The 20374-nt window shown below is 40.2% G+C and overlaps 1 protein-coding gene across 4 annotated transcripts in view; it reads left to right on the forward strand.

The window, feature by feature from the left end:
* LOC138737046 (uncharacterized) overlaps positions 1 to 20374 on the forward strand; it is a 320977-nt gene that overhangs the window by 219714 nt on the left and 80889 nt on the right. For 3 of the 4 annotated variants that reach the window (XM_069887474.1, XM_069887477.1, XM_069887476.1), the window contains 5 exons: positions 3405 to 7389; positions 12039 to 12083; positions 12162 to 12280; positions 13141 to 13309; positions 18096 to 18235. In XM_069887474.1, the coding sequence (XP_069743575.1) occupies positions 3405 to 7389; positions 12039 to 12083; positions 12162 to 12280; positions 13141 to 13309; positions 18096 to 18235 (4458 nt within the window). The remainder of the gene's footprint in view (positions 1 to 3404; positions 7390 to 12038; positions 12084 to 12161; positions 12281 to 13140; positions 13310 to 18095; positions 18236 to 20374) is intronic. The other variant, XM_069887475.1, reaches the window with a different exon arrangement.

Raw genomic sequence — 20374 nt, forward strand, 5'->3', positions numbered from 1 at the left:
CTTAAACATTTTACCTTTCACTGTTGACCCATGTTCTCTAATTCTTTTCTCGTCCTCAGCTGGCGGGGCGGGGGGGGTGGGGTGGGGTGGGGAATAGAAGCTAGCTTGCTGTTACACTATCGTCGCTCTCAAATCTCTGCTTCTTGGCCATATTGGCCAAGGAGTGCATAGGTTGTTGATTAGGAAAGGGATTGGAGTTGTGAGGAGAAGGAAGGAGAATAGGGAAGAAAAGGAAAGTAGATTAGCCATAATAGAATGACAGGGTAAGCCTGATGGGCTGAGTGCCCTAATTATGCTTGTATCACTTGTACTATATATTATAGACTACAGAGTCTCATGCTCTGGTGCTCCAGGGAATAAAGTTGTAACTTCTTCAACTTTTCCCTGTAACTCTACTCCTGGAGCTCTGGCAACATCCTTATAAATTTTCTCTATTCTTTCAATCTTTTTGCTATATTTCTTGCTATTTTCCAAATTATCCACTCTTTTTCCTACCTCTGATATGACCATTTCTATTTTATTCATTTTTTCTTCTGCATTCTTAATTCTTCTTATCTCATTAAATTCTTGTAATTGCCATTCTTTCACTGATTCCATATATTCTTTAAAAAAAGATACATCCATTGTCTTGCCTTTCTCTTCCATTTCTTTCTGTTCTTCTTCTTCTTCCTCTGGGTTGACCATCTGTTGTTTCCTTGTTTTCTTTTTACCCTCTTCTTTCTTGTTGTCGTTATTTTCTCTGTTCTGCATCTGCTGCTGTGCTGCAGGTGTCTCTCTCAGCTGCGGAGGTCGACTCCGCAGCTGTTCCCCCCCTCCCGTCGGTGTGTTTTCTTTCATGCGCATCCGCGACTCCTCGCGCATGTGCGGTTGCGCACTTTTATTCGGCTCCGCGAGCCATTTTTGTAGTCCCAAGCCCGGGACCTCCACTGACCTGAGGGAGCGGTCCTCTCTCTCCACAGCGGGCCTCCTCGGACAGGTAAGGCCTTCACCTTCTTCTTCCGACGTTCTTTCTTCTTCTCTTCTTCCCGTTGTTTTCGACTTTTCTTTCTTCGCTGCCATTTTCTTCTCACCTTTATTTTTACTTTGCTTTAATTTTTACTCTTGTACCTTTGTGTTTTGTGCGTTTTTTTGTAACTTTTCCGGAGAGAGCTGGAATTCCCTGACCGGCCACTACTCCATCACGTGACTCCTCCATATTTCTTGCTATTTGATGACCTAATGCTCCATTTTTGACCTCACCAATGACTAAAACTTCAACATAATAATCTAACTCCTGTACTCAATTCTTCGACTTACAAAGACTTACGTGCCAAAAGCTTCTCTGTAGCTTCTCTCCTGAAAAGCAAATGTTTAATCCTCGTCCTAGATAGAGTGACTGAACCTTCTTGACAAACCTCCCCTTGTCATCCACATCCTTTCCTTCATCGACTTTCCTAATAACCTCTTAAAAATTCTAATTAGTTGTTAGAAATGACCTACCACAAACAAAGCCATGTTCACTATCTCTAATTGGTATGAATTGGTAGGTTCCTTGGCCTATCATTTCCTGGATTATTCTTGGACCCTTTCTTAAATAACAGAACAACATTAGCTATCTTCTATCATTTCACCCGTGGCTAAAGACATATTTAAATACCTTTGGGAGGGCCCCTATAATTTCTGCACTTGCCTCCTCAAGGTCTGAGGGAACATCCTATCAGCCCCTGGGGTTCTATCTACCCTTATTTGCCTCAAGACTGCAAGCTCCTCCTCTTCTGTAACCTGTTTTGGGTCCATATCTTTGCTCGTTTTAACTCTGTGTCCATCTCCTAAGTATGTGTTAACTTATCTCAACTATCAATACAGGTAATAGTTGTTTTCCCATAATTTGTGCACTTAGATAAAGCAAGTTTAGATTTATGGAGATGATTGGATTAGGGTTGGTGGCAGTAGAGATTATACTAAAACTGTCCAGCACAAGCTGGACTAATAGTGTCAGATTGACAGGTTTTCAGGGTTGCGAGATGTTATCCCACTACAGTGATGGGTCTTCAAAATACTTAAGACGCTGGGTTTAATTTGAAGGCGTTGGGTGGAGGAGGCTGTTATTTTGTTAACCTGTTTGAAATAACTCCAGTGAAACTTTCTACCTCAGCGACTGAGATGTTAACGACACTGAATATTGTAATAACTTTAATTTTTGTGAACTTGGGACATTTCAGAGGAGTTCAGGAACTAGGAACTGGACAGATCTTGGAACAACATGGGAATTGGTGACCTACTGACTCTCAGGAGTGTTGAAATTGGGGCCGTGGAATGTGGTATCTGGTGAGAATCGGGGAGGGGTGGGTGTGGCAGGATTGGGACAGGTGAGCTTCAGAGGAGGTAGGAGAGCATGGGATCTGGTGAGACGAGAAAGGGGAGGAGCAGCTTTGGGACTGATGAAATAATTTATGGGGTCAGGGGGAGCATGAGGATCAGTGAGACTCTTGAGAGTGGAAAAATGTGAGGACCAGTGATGAGACTCTGGGAAGGGAAATTGTGAGAGTAAGGAGGTGGTGAGCATGGGAATTGTTACTTGATGAGACAGATGCTGAACTATCAGGATTTTTGAATAGAGGATAGCAAACTATTAGGTCAGGGTTTTTCTGTACATTATAAAAGCATATTGTTGGCTCCATCATGTTCAGTGACACCCAGAAGTTGAGAAAATATATTCAGAAATTTATAAAGGAGAAAAAGAAAAAAATAACTAGCATACTTACCTCAGGAGTGGCTGCTCACAATTAAGAGCAATGGCCGTCTTCCTTACCCATGACCCCCCCCGTGCAGCTGGAACTGCTCTGCGTATCCCTGGCTCTAGCAGAGCAGTTCCAGTTGCATGGGGGATTAAGGATAAGGAAGACTGCCATTGCTCCTGCATTGAGCTGCCACCGCCTGCTTCTCGCTGCCAGCCCGTGTAGCACTCAGGTGAACTCTGGACTCGGCAGCACGGCACCCCTGCTGGCGCATCTGGAGTTAGATGGGGGCGGGTGGGGCAACAGACGGCCGGGGCTAGGAGCAAGTTTTGCCACTGTTTGCTCCATGTTTCCACCTACAGGAAGATAACATTCATTTTCTAACTTTTGTTTCACAGGTTGCGAACCCGTCCAGAGCAATACACTCGCTGATGGCCATAATTAACATAAATTAGCATGGCTGCCAAACCATGGGGATGATCCTTTTTAAAATTTTGAATTAGGCTGCAGAGTGATTGTTTCTTACCTTTTGAAAATAAGGCAGTAGATCCATTTTTCCCTGGGGTGGGGGGGTTCATTCCTTCAACTCCAAGGAAAAAGGTTCTTTGGATGATAATGAATCCCTGTAGAATTTTTACAAGAATATTGAGCAAGCTACTTTTGACTTTTCTGTATTTCCCTTGACAGCCCATCAATTGAAAAGGAAGGTGAATTCAATGACCAGATTAGCCCTTCACACCAGCTGAAGTGCTGCACTGAAATCCAAACTGAGGAAGAAGAGACCATTCGGATAACGTTACCGAAAAAACTGAATGCTACAAGTCATCACCAAGTTGACTTCTTTACTACCAAAGACCTACCTTTGGCCTCTAACGTGAACAAAACTTGTGTTGGGAGTCTAAAAATTCAAATACAAAACAAATCTGCCAGGCAAGCAGATGGAAATTTAACCATAATTGGAAAAAGGCAGCAGAACACTACCAAAAAAGTTGGAGCAGCTTCTGATGTAAGTGTAGCCACGAGACGCAAAGCTGATGAAATTTCCCAAGTAAAAGCTGATGAATCACACCGTATTTTTGCAGAAGTGCACAGAAATGAAGGAGGGAGGACTACAGGTGTCTGTGTTGAAAATGCATCTTTAAAACCCTTTGTTGATGTGGACACCAGTAGATCAGAAGAAAATTGCTCAACTGAGGCAGTGTCTTTATCATTGAATGGACAGAGTGACTTGAAAAGCCAGTCTTTTGTTGATACACAAACTTCGGGAAGATGTTTTGCTGAAATTGAGAAGGGTGTCACCTCAAAAAGTATTAAAAAGCAAGTGGAACCTCTGGACACAGCAGCATGTCCTCTTGCTCCAGCAGTACCTTTTCCTGGAGCTGAATTGCAAAATGAAAAAGTTGCATTGCTTCCAAATATATTGATATCTGAAAACAAGGAAGAAACCTCTGCAAAGAATATTAATGGGAATAAAACCATCATGACTGAACACAATCCAGAGCTTGGTCACCAAAATAAATCTGAGGTAGAAGATCAAGTTCTTGCAGCCAATGACCCAGCATTACCTCAGATTGTAGAAGCACTTGCAACTGTATTGCCTGCTCAGGGTGAGAAGGCAAACCATGATCATATCCAAGGGGGGAGGTCAAGTAATGTAGCAGGCGAAATACCCGCACAGCAAAGTCCACTAAAGTTCCAACCAGTGGAGGATGCAGCTTTGCCTCAGAGTTCACAGGTTTCTAAAACTGTGCCTGAGATTGAGCAAAAAGGCCAAGTAAAAACTGATGATGAGAGGTCAACTGATACAAGTATTGGCATAGGTAAGTTTGCACATCAGGGTTCACCTGTGTTGCATATTAGTGGCTCCAAGGCAAAGGCCTCCTCTCCTCAGCCCGAACCAATATTTGGAAGTACTAAATCTGACACCAATACCAGCTGTGTTATCGGGCACCAGGAATGCTTGGATACATCAGCAACTGAAGGTGCCTTAACTGCTCAAGTAGGTTTGCCACAAATACCTTTGCAAGTAGGCCCAATGAACTCTGGACACAGGGTGAAAGAAACAAGTCTTTCTTCATCTTTGTGTGAGCAAACATCTGAAATTAGTGCTGATGTCTCTGCAAATATTATTAGTGACGCTGGATCAGGATCTAATAAAGCATCACTGGGATCTGCCCTGCCTTTACAGCTGAACGTGTCCATGCTCCAAAATGATGGTTCTGAAGTAAATGAGAAAATGTCCCTCAAAAGCATACGAGTGTTTCAAACCATGGAGGCCGTAATTATTAATGAAGCATCTGCAAATTGTTCTAATGAGCAAATTAACAACTTAGAAACAAAGAATGTACAGCCTCAAGGGGCACAAGTATTTGAAAGCACTGTATCGGAAATAGAAAAGAGTGCAATGCCATACAGTGAAGCTTTAGCCACTGATGGTGCTAGGGAGGCATTGCTAAATTCTGCACAGACACAGCCCGGAAAAGCTGTGATAAAGGATGAATTACCTCACTGTGTTGAAATATCTGAAACACAGAATGAGGCAAGCTGTTTTAATGAACAAAAATCAGGTACAGAAATTTTGACAGGGAATGTGAATGTAAAAGAAATAAACAGCACAGTGCATGTGGGTGATCAAGAACCTAAAATTGAGACTGATAATACCTCCGCAAATACTGTTGGTGACACCGAGTCAACGACCAAGGAAGTAACTTTGGAGGTTGCTCTGCCGTTCCAAGGGGACACTCCTACACTCCAAAATAACGGTTCTGAAATAAGAGAGACAAAAAACACTAAAAATCAACAAGCTTTTGAAACTGTGGAGGTTAACGATAGTAAAGGAGAATCTGTGGATTGTTCTCATGAAGAAATTTACAACTGCAAAGAAAAGAATGCATCTCCTGAGTTGAGACAAACTTTTAAAAGCACTGTGTCGGAAATGGAAAATAGCATGAATTTAAACCCTGTGATTGAGCAGCAGGGAAGCTCAGAAAGAGCCACAGCTGATGATGCTTTGTCTGCAGAGTTTGTTTCCACACAGGCAGACCAAAATGAAAATAATATAAAGAACGTATCACCTCAACGTGTAGAAGAGTCAACTATGATAACCAGTGCTGAAAGTGACATCTCTTTTAAACAAGGGACAGTCAACTTGCCGTTTGGAGAAAGTGAAGAAAATGATGCATCTGTTCGTTTGCAAGCATCTATGATGGTGCCTGTCATTGAAAAGCCTGTCCCAGTCAAATGTGGTGATGGCACAGTATTTGACTCCACTCAAACAAAATGGCCACTGGAGCAAAACCCATCTCTATTAGAAAACAGAGGGTTTGATGCAAGTGAGACAGTCTCTTCCCAGAGTATGCAGGTGATGGGAGCTGTAGATTCCAACCTGAATCTGGCCTCTTCTGCAATGGCTTTTTCAAAGAAGAAAAACAGTGGTTCAGAGGTGTCGACAAGCAAGTTTGACTTGCCCCTCTTATCAAGCACGCCCAAAGTGCAACAGCAGGAGATGGAACAGAAGAGTGAAATGTCAGCTCTGAGTTTAGAGACGACTGCAAGAAATTTATTCCGAGCAACTGGTTCAGATGTACGGAAAACAGAGCCAGGTGCACCAACAAATAAAAGGTTTATGTCTGTACAAGATACAGAGGAATCACAACCAAGCAACGTTATTGTAAATGAGACTTTTGTCATTAATGATACAAGTATAAATGAAGCAATCCTAGACCTGGATTCAACAGCAACTGGGATTACCAAATGTATAGAACCAACCACCTCAAAATTCCTGCAAGACAGGGAAATGAGTGTCTCCTTCAATGAAGGAGGCAGCCTGGATAGCTCTTCTGATATGGATAGCTTTACAGAAGCAATTCGTAAATGTGGGAATCCTATTCATTTACCACCCAAGAGACAGCGGGCTCCTAAAGTGCCTTCTGCACCACCATTTGCTCTGCCACCAATCCAGGAAGATCAAATATCACCAAAAAAGGAGAAAAAATTTGATCCAAGTTCATTCAAATTTGGTTTGTTGAAAAACAGCAGTCGAAAGACAGAAGCACCCTCCAGTCTCCTCAAAATGCAACAAATTGAAACAAAATCAAAAGTAATTAAACGTGTATCGGCTGAGCAAAGCTTGCTGTTTAAATCTCTGGCTGGTAAAAAGCCTCATTTTCAAAAGTACAATCACACACAAGATGACCTTTCTTCTGCCTCTGACAGCAAAAGATCGCGTTTAGAGACTGGCAAGACACTGGAACAATCATCCCAATTATTAGCAGGACCTGAGGTGGAGTCCACTGATCTCTATTCATCATTGCTCAAAGATGAGGTTGGTGATGGAGCTAAATTTGATGTGTTAAATCCAATCTCCTCAGAGGCTCAGTTGCCAGATAAAACTGACAAATGTTTGAAATCTGATACCTCTAAAAATGAAAGTCATTCGGTTGTGTCTGCATCAAAAAATCATTCAGAAAATGGTTTAACCATCCCGAAATTTAAACCAAACCTCTTGGAAATTGATACAAATTTTGGGGATCATGCGAACACTAATGCATTGGTCAATGAACCCACGCCCCAGGGGCAGGACTTCCTGCATGGTGATCAGAATCCCTCGAGTTTATTCAGTGTTGACTTGTTCACTTCTAAGTCTGTAATGCCAAATCTACTAGAAGTTGGGGTAAGTTTATTTGGATTATACTGACATTCTAAATGAGAATTCATTTGCAATAATGATTTGCTTTAAAGTGATAAGCTTAAAAAAAAATCTGCTCAATGATATCCGTTTTATGTTTGGGAACTACAATGCTATAGTATTTTACAATATTCATTTGCCATTGTGAAATATATTGTGGGGAAATAGTGCAAATGAAAGCAAGTTTTTAAGCCTACGGTTGCAGCAAAACTGATGTCATTTGCTGTGTATGCAACTTCTTGTGTGGATGTTCTTCGTGAAGTGCGAATTGTAGTTGCTGTCAGTGATCTTCCCCGTTGCTCTTTAAAGTTCTCTCAGAAGTCTTTCCAAAATCATTGATGATGAGATCATACTTTTTGGTGTAAAGTCCCTGAATGTACAAAGCTTTTTTAAATGGATAAAGTTCAAGTGTGGTTGACTTGTACAAATACTAGAATCTAGAGCAACAATCAATTTAAGCTACTGACAAAATTTATTTTGCATTGTGCCGTATTGCGACTCCTGTTGAGAGAAATTTGAGTCCTTGATTACCTGTTCACTATTATTCTTGAGCAGGTGGAGAGTAAGTGCATAACATTTTGGCTCTAGAGCAGGAAGTTACTTTGCTTCCACCTATATCTGAGTTGAGACTTGGTCCATTCAAAGCATTAATTGGCCCTCACTGATGGGTTGAGTCTACTCTCCAAAAACCCCACAGGCGATCTGCTTCGCCTTTGTTTTTTACTGCAGAAAATGGTTAAAAGGAGCTGGATCTTATAGCTTGAATCAGAGAATCAAGAATGAAGTGGGTCTGAGCGTATAAGAGGGACTGAAGAGTGGCAGTCATGTGGAAAAGTGGGAGTAAATGTCAAATAATTGAAGATCATAAGTTCCAAAGGGATTTAATTGTATGCTCTGGTGTGGTAATAACTTCCTGGTTATGAAAAGTCTCATTTGGAATAATCTTTTCAAAATTTCGTAATTTTCATCGTATTCGATGGCATATAATAGGCCCACTTTTTCTCTCAAAAAGGCTCAAAAATATCCTCTGGGTTTTATGTGAAGTTGAAATTAGGGTGAAAATGGTGAGTAACGCCGACAGAGATCATTGGCACTGTGTGGCTCGCTAGTATCACTGCCATCAATTGTTGGCTGGGGGTGGGCTATCGGGGGGGGGGGGGGGAAGCGAGGCGGTGTGATCAATGTAGGGGCTGGTGGCAGGCTGTTGAGAGACTCCCCTGGTGGCCTGCAGTCAGTCCCCGCACTGGTCCCACTGCCCTGCTCTTTCTCCCCACCCCCAGGAGAGAGCAGGCAGCGGGACCAGCACGGGGACCGACGGTGGGCCGCTGGGAGAGAACAGTAGGCGGGACCAGTGCGGGGATTGACTGCTGCAGTTTTTATAAAATATTTTCTGCTATAGCTAAGCTGGTTTTGTTTTCTCTTGTTCGAAAGATTTTTCCTGTTGTCTTAGTTGAATGTTTGGTCCAAGTATTTTTCTGCAAAATTGTAGCCACATATTTCAATAACATTAAATGTTTACCTGTAAATACACTTAAAACAAATTCTTAACATTTTTGTTGCTGAAATTGGCGGGGGGGGGGGGGGGGGGGGCTCTTGTATGCCATCAAATACGGTAAATCTTTATATTTCTTTAAATTATTTTATTTAATAAATTATTATTAAGTATCAGTTTTGCTTCTCAGCAAATGGTTTTAAGAAGTTGCTTTGAAAGTTTAGAACATTTTTCTCGCTGACTTGTTGTTGAGAATTTCCCAACGTTCAGTCTTTCTATTTTTTATAATTTTTTTTATTTTTCACACAATAAACCATACTGACCAAAATACATAGACATTTTTCTCTTGAATATATACAGTGTCATTTTCTCCCCTTTCCCCCCCTCCCTCCCTCTCCCCCCTTCCCATTTATTCAAAGTTCAATCTATAAGATACATTAAATCCGTTAAACAATGTTGTCACTTAATAAAATAAACAAGAAATTTTTATCTTTTACTTTTATATACTGAGTCAGTTCACTTCGTTTTCTTCTCCTTCTGTCATTTTAGGTGGTGGAGGTTCATGGTAGGATTTCTCTATTGTATTTGATTTTCTGGATGCTACAGATCCTTTATTCCTTTCAAGACATCAACTGGGGGATATAGGAAATCTGTGATGCAAAGATTGTTGATAGGATCTTCCTTTGTGCTTAGTGTTGAACATAGCTGTTCACAAATTCCAGGCAGTGTCTTTACCTTTAACAGAGTGAAGGGAAGAAAGTTTAGGGCAGACCTCGGGGGTAAGTTGTGGAGGCCTGGGATGCCATGGCAAGGGTGGTGATGGAGGCTAAAACATCAGGGGCATTTAAGAGATTCTTAGACAAGAACATGGATGAAAGAAAAAAATGTAGAATTGGTTTATCCCAACAATACTTTTTGTGCTTAAGGCATTTTCTGACTGATGCTCTACTATTTACATCTATTTATGTGGCCTCTTTTTCATTTAAAAGGCTTTGTTAGAAATATCTGCCATTCCTTTCTTCAACCTTCTTTATTATTTGTCAGAATTATAGTTAAAGTTTTAAATTTGAAGTTAAACTTTATGCTTTTAGTGCCCATTAGCTATTGACTTGGTTTTGGAGAATGAGAAGACAACTTACTATATACCAGAAAAGCATAAAATGTTCATTGTTGAGAATGATTTTGTTCATGGAGAGGGGGTTAGAATGACAAATTTGCCTGGTCACTATCGGACATTTTGAGATCCTCAGTGGCCATGGAAACAGATTCGAAGTTGAATAGAATTTCTGTTCATTGCTTGCTTGGTGAAATTGTAGTTATTATTTTTCAATGATCCGATGTAAATTCAGGATTAATACTTAGCACTCATGTCTATGATCAAATAGCCTGAAAGGATGACCATCTTGGTCAGGTAACAGGAACGGTGTGTCTAGTGGATATATGATAATGGGCAAAAATAAAAGGCTTTTAGAGCGCAGTCATCTAGTATGCCAGCTTTATAATTATGATAAATACTGACCTTGCTAGTGATGTTCACTTTGTGTGAATGATTTAAATAGGTCATATACATTGAATGGTAGACAATTGAGGAGTGCAGAGCAACAAAGGGATTTAGGAGTTATGGTAAATAGTACCCTCAAGGCTGATACTCAGGTAGATGTGTGGTGAAGAAGGCATTTGGAATGTTGGCCTTCATAAATCGGAGTATTGAATTCAAGAGTAGGGAGGTTATGATGAAATTGTACAAGGCATTGGTGAGGCCAAATTTGGAGTATTGTGTACAGTTTTGGTCACCAAATTATAGGAAAGATATAAACAAAATAGAGAGAGTGCATGGAAGGTTCACGAGAATGTTGACAGGATTTCAGGGTCTGAGTTACAGGGAAAGGTTGTGCAGACTGGGGCTTTTTTCTCTGGAGCGTAGAAGATTGAGAGGGGACTTGATGGAGGTGTTTAAGATTTTAAAAGGGACAGACAGAGTAAATGTGGATAGGCTTTTTCAATTAAGAAAGGGGGAGATTCAAACTAGAGGACATGGTTTAAGATTGAAGAGGGAATATTATAAGGGGAACATGAGGGGAAATTTCTTTACGTAGAGGGTGGTGGGGATGTGGAATGAGCTTCCGGCAGACATGGTCGAGGCGGGATCATTGGTTACATTTAAGGAAAGACTGGATCGTTACATGGATAGGAGGGGACTAGAGGGGTATGGACTGGGTGCTGGTCAGTGGGACTAGGAGGGTGGGGATTTGCTACGGCATGGACTAGTAGGGTCGAACTGGCCTGTTCTGTACTGTTATATTATTTTTAAAAAATAGCAGAGGTTCAGATAACTGAATGTAATTCCAATGTTCAATAGATCTTAAGATATCAGAACAGAAGTAGGACATTCAGCCTGTTGAGTTTGCTCCCCTATTCTGTCATGATCCATTGTCCCACTCAGCCCCACTCCCTTGCCTTCTCTCCGTAAGCTTTGATACCCTGACTGTTCAGAAACCTATTGATCTTTGCCTTAAATGCATCCAATGACCTGGCCTCCACAGCTGTCCATGGCAGCAAATTCCAGTGGTTCACCACTCTCAGGCTAAAGAAATTTCTCTGCATTATAGCGGTACACTTGGAGAGGGGGGGGTGGTGTGAGAGAGAGAGAGAGAGAGAGAGAGAGAGAGAGGGGGGCAGAACCAGCACTAACAGCTCCTGTCTTGTGACAGCTAGACACAACAGCCTCCTATCTACTGGCAACTTGCCACTACAGCCATGAGGCATAGTGACTCAGCAGCTCCCGTAGATCTACTGAGAAGCCTGGTCTTCTGAGAAACCCTGGCCTACTTAATGTCACTATGTCATGAGGTCGTTAGCACTTCAAATGTCATGATGCCAGGTCACATGTTGTGTGTTTGTATCAAGCTTCTCTCTTCACTGGCTGACAACTTAAGGTGTGTTCTCCTTATTTCAATATGATGGTGTATGAGCGCAAATATCATCCATCACATTGGTGACCCCGTTGTGTCTAGCAAGACAGGAGCTGTTAGTGCTGGTTTTGTTTACTCCCTCCAGGCGTACCGCTACACAGTAATATTAATCTATTATTATTTTTGTGAACAGCAATGAATCTAACAATTTTAACCTTTTTTTTAAACAGATGGCAGAAAATGAAAATTTAAGATTAAATTCTCGACCTGGAAAGGTAGGAAATGTACCTTGATCTTTAAGTAGTTATTGAAGTTCAAGGCAAGGTGTTTAAACGCTTATTAATGTTTTTCAGATGGTCATTTATAGTCAACCCAAACTTGGAGGAGAAGCTTTTGAATTCTTTCATGATGTTCAGGATGCTACATACTTGAAGCTGCCCTCTGAAATTTCGATTAGAATAGTCAGAGGCTGGTAAGATGTGTTTCTATTTTGCAAATTAGAGTTGAAGGAGAAGGGGATAGAGAAGGACTAAACAAAGGGGTGAGTTGAAGAGGGAGCAAACACGAGAAGCTGGAAGTACTCAGCAAGTCAGGCAAGTTTGATGTTTATTGTCACATTGTCCTTTGTTACATTAAAAAAGCAAGAGGTTTTGCAGCAGTCCAGCAAATGAACTCAGTGCACAGTAAAAGAGCTTGAACACATTTATGAGCAATGTTTAAGTGAAAATATCAATTAATATTCAGCAAGGATAGCATAAGATCACTGTTGAGGTTTCTTCAGGAGCCTGATGGCTGCAGGGAGGAAACTGTCTTTGAACTGGTTGCTGCACAACTTCACACACTTGAAACTTCTCCCTGATGGGAGAAAAGGCTGGGGCCAGTGAATGGTGGATGCTTCAGAATGTTAGCTGCCTTTCTGAGGCACCAGTAGGTGTAGATAGGGACGATGGAGAGAAGGGAAGTCAGCGATTCTGATCTGTATTTACCACCTCTGCAGCTGTTTTATCATGCCATGAAGCATCCCCCAAGGATGTATGAGAAGGTCTACCTGCAGATGTTGTTAACAATCCACACAGAGAAATAGACAATCATTGTTCTGATCTTCAAATTTCTTGAAATATTTTCATGTTTCTCAATATATTTAAATTTCATGGCAAAGTATGAATATGCTTCCTCTCCTAATTTCCAAAGACAAATTTTATGTAGACTAGAAATAACATCCAGACCAAATAGAAATAAAGTTCAACAAAATACAAGTAGATTTATTATTGTGATTTGTGTCCACAGCATTAGTAGTAAATTCCAAATTAATTCCAATGTTTTTGCAAATAGTTGGCTGCTTTATGAAAAACCAAACTTTGAAGGTGGTAAAGTTGCATTGGAGGAAGGTGTGGTGGAGCTAGAAGACATTTGGGGAAATATAGATGAAGACAGTTCTAACAATACATCTCCATCTCCTCTGAATGAATTTATTATTGGATCAATAAGAAGAATAGTTAAGGTAAGTAGTCTTCATAATTATTTAATGCTGCATAATTATTTCATCAAAAAGTAATCAATGATTGATAGCTGTATTTTCCAAAGGGTATCTGAACAGAAAATGTAGATTTTCATGTCCCCATGTTTAGTCTTTCATTTTGGTGCCTGTCTTTCCTTTATTAAATTACCTGCAGCTTGAAGTAATGAGAAAAAAGTGCACTCTTGATGGAGGAAGAAAAAGAAGCAAACACGTTCTTCAACGATTTGGCAGTGAGGTTCTAACAGCACATTTAGGATTTGGACACTGTGAAGCCTGAGACCTGCTTTAATTTTAAATATTGTAGATAACTACTCTGAAGAGCCATAAATTCTGAGGTGTAATAATTAAATTCAATTACATTCTATCATTTTAAAAAGTCTCTTGTGAAATGGGCGTGAATGTATGATGATGGCAGATTAATTAAAATAACCTTATATTTAAATAAAATTTGTTTTGCTTGTTGAATTCTTCGAGGAAGTAACAAGCAGGATGGACAGACGAGAGTCAGTGGAGGTTGTTTTCTTAGATTTTTCAGAAGGCCCTTGACAAGGTTGTTCCACATGAGGCTGCTAAACAAGATAGAAGCTCATGGTATAACTAGAAAGATGCCAGCATGGATAAATGATTGGCTGACCAAAGCCAGTGGGAACAAAGGGGGCCTTTTCTCAATGGCTGCCAGTGACTAGTCTTGTTCCACAGGGTAAAAACACAGGAAATGCTGAAATAACTCAGCAGTTCTTGCGGCGTCCTTAGGAGGTGAAGATAAATAACTAATGTTACCTTCTTCAAGGTAAGAGTAAAAAGCAGGCAGGCTTGAAGAAGGGCTCAGGCTTGAAACATTAGGATATCTTTACCTCCTATGGACACTGCTAGACAGGGTGAATTCCTCCAGCATTTTTCTGAATATTTAAATTTTCCATTCATGTTAAGGGTAAAGGGGCAAAACTTTAGGTGAAATATTAAAGGATGCTTTTTCACTCAGAGAGTGGTGGCAGAATGGAATGATCTTCCAAAAGAGATAGTTGCGGCAGGGTCCCTTCTGTCATTTAAGAGAAGGTTGGTTGTGTACATGGATGTGAGGTGTTGGAGGGTTCCACGCCGTAAACAGTTATATGGTTATATATATCAAAATATAATAATCGTATTGTAATATCAATTCCATTATACATTTTATAAAATTCACCCAAAATACCCCACCAAATAATAACTCCAGAAGGATAGAAGAAAGACAGAATGAAGAATACAAATATTAAAGAAAGAAAAAAAGATCAGACCTGGTTGTCAAGGGATCACCGCCTTTTACTCCATTCTAACCTTTTCAGTTTTATTTCATTATTTATTTGAAGGAATTAACGAGGTTCACAAGGTTTAGGCAAAGCCATTTATACCTACAATATGTAAATTTGGGCAACAAATTTTCAAAAATGTATCATCACATTTATTTCTTATATGGATATAAATTTCCACGTGCTATCTTTCCAAGCCTAAATGAGAATCAGATTTTCCATGTCATTACTGTACATTTTCTTGCAACTGCTAATACAATTTTTACAATTTCTTTTGGATATTAATTCAGTTTCAATTTTGGTCTTATCCCTGAAATATTTCCCAGTAAAAACAACATTGGATCCTGTGGAAATTTAATTCCTGTGGCTTGTTCCAAAAAAAGTTCCTATCTCTATCCAAAATTTTGGACATGACCATGTTGAATGTTTAAAAACAGTACCAATCTCTTGGCTACATCTAAAACATTGATCTGAAAGATCTGATATCAATTTATTTAATTTTTGTGGGGCAAGATATAATTGATGTACAAAAAAATTATACTGAACCAATCTATAATCTAACATTTATTGTATTTGTCATACTATCTTGACATAGTTCTGACCAATTTTTCTCCCCAACAATGATAATATTTAAATCTGTTTCCCATCTCTCTAGATCTATGAATTCCCTCCTTTTGAGTTCCCTTTTGCAATAATGTATTATTGCAATAATCTTCAATTTAAAGTTCAGCAAATTTACTCTTTGCTGACACTTCAGTGCCATATTAAAGGAGTCATGCATAGTCAGTACTGAGATAAATTTCTGCCTATATCCTTACCACAATTTTTCAGGAATTAATTAAATATGCAAGAACATTTTGAGGGTTTCTTTAGAAAAATTAACATGGAAATTTGAATTAGGAGGTCTACAACTTCCAAATTAAAAAAATTATTATAAGGCAACACAAATGAGATTTATCTTTTTTTTTGAAGAGGGAGAGAAACCAGCATGGATTAAGATAGAGATGGAAAAGATAGGAGGGAGGATGCCAGAAGATTTTATATATAAATGGGAACCAAGATTAATATCTGGTGACAGGGAAACTACTGTTGAAGCATTTGATTAATATAAGGAATAAAGTAAATACTGAAATGAGTGTGAGGAATACTGTTATCTAAAATGTCTTTGAATCAAAACAGATTTATCCCACTTCCAATGAATAATTAACTTTTGAATATTTGGCTTTCTAAGGGATTAGAAATATAAAAGATTGTTATGATGGAGGAATTTTAATCACATTTGAACAATTAAAAATAAATATAGGATACAAAATAATACAATATTTTGTTATTATCAAATAAAAGCATATTTGTGAAATAAACTGGGTCCAATTACAGGTACACAATCCTTTATCCGGAACCCTTGGGGGACAGTGTGTTCCAAATTTCGGATTTTTCTGGATTTCGGAAAGCAAGATTTAATACAACCTGAATTGTGCTGCTGTATCTACCCCCACCCCCTTCCAGTCACGCTGCAGTCTCCCAACCCCCCTCGCTCACCCAACTTGCATTGCCAGTCTCCCCCCTTCGCCCGCCTGACTCACGCTGTCAGTCTCCCCCACTCCTTGCCTGCCCGACTCGCGCTGCCGGTCCCCCCTCCACTCCTCACCCGCCTAAGATAATTGGGAGATTTCTCTTGCTTGACTCATCTGTTCAGTGAGAATTAGGCCTAGAGTCAAAAATGATGGGATTTTTAGAGCATAACCAAATGAAAGGAAAATAAAATAGAAGAAGAATTAAATTAACCTGATGTTTATTAAGGTTTGCAGATGTAGGTAGAAAGAAATAGAATAAAATAATTAAAAATTGTTGAAGAAGGGCAGAAGGAAACTAATTTAAGAAAAATGAAAACTGAATCTAATGAATGAAAGAATGAGTTCAGAAAGTAAAAATCAATGGTCTGAACAGATCTGCATTTTTTGCAGTCGTATTTCCACTAAACTTAATGAACAAAATGTCTGCTCTGAATCTTTTGAATATCTGTAATATCTTCAAAAGCTGGCAGACATATTACATATAGCTATCTGAAAGTAATTGGGTAAATGTTAGACATGTCTGACTAATCTGATTAAATTCTTTGAGGAAGCAATAAGGAGAGTGTTCTTCTTTCTTTGGCTCTTTTTTTTTCTTTGGCTTGGCTTCGCGGACGAAGATTTATGGAGGGGGTAAAAGTCCACGTCAGCTGCAGGCTCGTTTGTGGCTGACAAGTCCGATACGGGACAGGCAGACACGGTTGCAGCAGCTGCAGGGGAAAATTGGTTGGTTGAGGTTGGGTGTTGGGTTTTTCCTCCTTTGCCTTTTGTCAGTGAGGTGGGCTCTGCGGTCTTCTTCAAAGGAGGTTGCTGCCCGCCGAACTGTGAGGCGCCAAGATGCACGGTTTGAGGCGTTATCAGCCCACTGGCGGTGGTCAATGTGGCAGGCACCAAGAGATTTCTTTAGGCAGTCCTTGTACCTTTTCTTTGGTGCACCTCTGTCACGGTGGCCAGTGGAGAGCTCGCCATAGAACACGATCTTGGGAAGGCGATGGTCCTCCATTCTGGAGACGTGACCCACCCAGCGCAGCTGGATCTTCAGCTCCATGTGAAATGTATCATGGCTCTTGGCAATGTTTTTCAGCAACCTTGTTAAGAAAGCAAAAATATGTGGTCCAGGCAATGTGCAAATTGAATCTAAAGACGAAGATTGGAAGAGAGACTTGGAGTAGAATGCACTTTCTGGAAAAATGGTAGAGATAGAAACCAGGATCACAGAAGTCTGTTTGGTCCAGCTGCAGTGATACAAAGTACCTGAGATGAAGATGGTGTCTGAGAATAATCTGGAGACCCCTTTCTCAGCTGTCCTGGACATAATGGGTTCCATTTCCTCCAGCATCGTGTATTTATAAGATTTTAGGATTGTTAATTGATGTAGTTGTAAATGAGGGATTGTCAAAACTTGACAAAAGCCTTTGTTCTTAACATTGAATCTCCCCCCTCCCCCCACCCCCCCAAGAGAAAATGAGCTAAAAGGCTTTGTACAATTTGGGGGAAAGGAGAAGAATACGAGACCATTGTTAGTGTTTGAACGGGCAATACAAATAGTTGGTACAAGAAAATTTAAGTGTATTAGTTTATTTGTTTTCAGCTAATGATTATTGGAAAAAGATGGGAGTGGAAGGAATGATTGGACTAAAGTAAACTTGAAGATCCTTGCCTCAAATCTAAAAGTGAAGGCAGACTGGTGTATCTAGAAAGAAATGTATGGATTTGACCCTATTTATCAATAAGCTTTTAATATTAAAGAGAAAAGCAACAGATGTTACAAGGTCACTTTTTTGTGTTTTCATATTTGGAATTTTATTCAATTATTTGGAAGGAAGTAGTAATAAAAGATTTTTGGGATCCAATTTTAAATCCTCCAAATAGAAATCTTGATCATTCAAAAATTTGACTTTTACCTTCCAGGAATGGTGTTTGCCTGAAATAGATTTATGCACAGAGCTAGATGGTTTGGGAAGAAAAACAACATACTTTGATGAAGTGGAAGAAATACAGACATATGGAATTCTGGATCCAACACTATCCCTTGAAGTATTTTCGGGCACGTAAGTAGAATTTTTCAACTTTAAGCATTTTTATTATTGAATGATGAAGTAACATTTAAATGCCACACCTCTGACTGAATGTAGGAATTGCTCTGGATTATGTAATGCTACCTTTTATCTGATACTTTTGGACAAGGACTTTTTGAAGGGTTGCTTTTCAGAATGGAGATTTGAAACCAGTGGTACACTGAATTGATTGATGTTTTGTCCTTTATCTTTTGTCATCTAAATAATTTGAAAGAGTCTAAGTAACAATATTTGTATATTTATTGGTGAAGAAGGTTGTCTTAAGGTTACAACAAGATCTAGATCATCTGGGAAAATGTGCAAGAGAATGGGTGATGGAATTTAACTCTGAGAAGTGATGATTGTCACGGTGCATCTAACACCTTCTCAGTGTTTAAAAGATATTTGGACAGCTATGTTGTTCACAATGATGAGATGGATTGAACAACCTGCTTTAATGCTCTATAACTCTTGAGTCTATGAATCCAAAGATGTTTTGTTAAATTGATTCTTTGGTGTTTTTGCTGGCTGTAACTTAGAAGAGACTAATGCCAAAAGTCGCACCACTATGTGAGAAAATAATAATGAAGGTCTCTTCTTCTGCCTTGAGAAGGCTAGGTGAATGTGCCCAACTGCTACATTAAGTTCATCTTTTGTTCCACTTTAATCATGGTAATTTTGGGTTTTGTGTTCTGCAGCCTGATGGTTGCATCTTGTGTACTCTCTCTCTCCTGTTGAGGCAAACACAACATGAAAATGGTAGCCGAGCTGTAACGGCGGAGTGAGGAGTGAAAACGATGGCCTCCAGAGGATCCTTCTCCCTGATCATGAAGCTGACTGCTTCATACAGCCTGTTAAAGGGCTGATTGTGTTTTTATAGCATCTGGAAACCATGGAGATCTGGGATGACAATGCCCAGGATTGGCAGCAGACCTTGAGTGGTTTCTTCTCCTTTGACCTACCCTTCTTTTCCCCTTTCCCATTTGGTTTCATCTGCACATCATCTTTCCCTTAATTACTACTTATCACCCTCTACCCTGATCTTACCTCTTTATACTGGCTACCTTCCCTCTGCACTTTGATCCTGATGCAGGGTTTCAGTGATCCTTTTAGCTCTGCTACCTTAGAGCAAATATCAATTTAATGCATACCCTTCTGTCTATCCTGAGAGTTCTCATCAGTGATTCTCACCTGAGTTTATATCCCTGCTGATGCTTATTACGCACAGGAACTTGCAGAGCTGGTTGATAGGGTCAGTAAACAAGAGTTAGCCCACCCCAATGCTCTATAAATTATAATCGGTGACTTTAACTTGGCCTGTCTCAAGAAAACACTGCTCAACAAGCACCAGCACGTAACTTGCTGCACCAGAGATCTTGGCATATTCAGTCACTACTACACCAGGATAAGGAAGGTCTACCGTTCTTTCCTGATACCACATTTTGGCAAATCAGATCACTTGGCTGTGCTCCTTCTGCCTTCATACAGACCAAGAAAGCCTAAAACATGAGACTCCAGAGATCAGGACGGCTAGGAGATGGTCACAGGGGCTGAAGAACAGTTACAGGACTTCTATGAATCAGTGGATTGGGTGGTGTTCAAGGACTCCTCTGAGGGTCTGCATGATTACACTAGGGCTGTCACAGACTATCAAAACAGCTGTAGATGAGTGTGTCCCTCCCAAATTGTCCAGGGTTTTCCTCCTTCAGAAGGCCTGGATGAACAATGAAATCTGGAATCTGCTGAGAGGCAGATCACAGGCATTTAAGTCTGGAGATCCAGATCAGTACAGAAGGAGCAGTTGTGACCTTCGGAGAGTCATCTTCCAGGTGGAGTGCAGTTTCCGGAAGAAAATGGAAACCATGAAGTATCCTTCATGCTTTGGCAGAGTCTAAAAGATATAACATGCTACCAACCCAAATCTGGTGCAGTTGGAGATGGCAAAGCTTGTCTCCCAGATGCCTTCTGCTCAATTCAACGATAAGAATGAGCCACCATTGCACATTCCTGTATCCCTTATGATCTTCTTCACTCTGTATCGCAGGATGACATGCAGGCTGCCTTCAGGAAAATGAATTCGAGGAAGGCATCCAGTCCGGTTGGAGTACCCGGCTGAGTATTAAAAATTTGCGC

Source organism: Narcine bancroftii, chromosome 6 (assembly GCF_036971445.1).
Source record: "Narcine bancroftii isolate sNarBan1 chromosome 6, sNarBan1.hap1, whole genome shotgun sequence".
NCBI lineage: Eukaryota > Metazoa > Chordata > Chondrichthyes > Torpediniformes > Narcinidae > Narcine > Narcine bancroftii.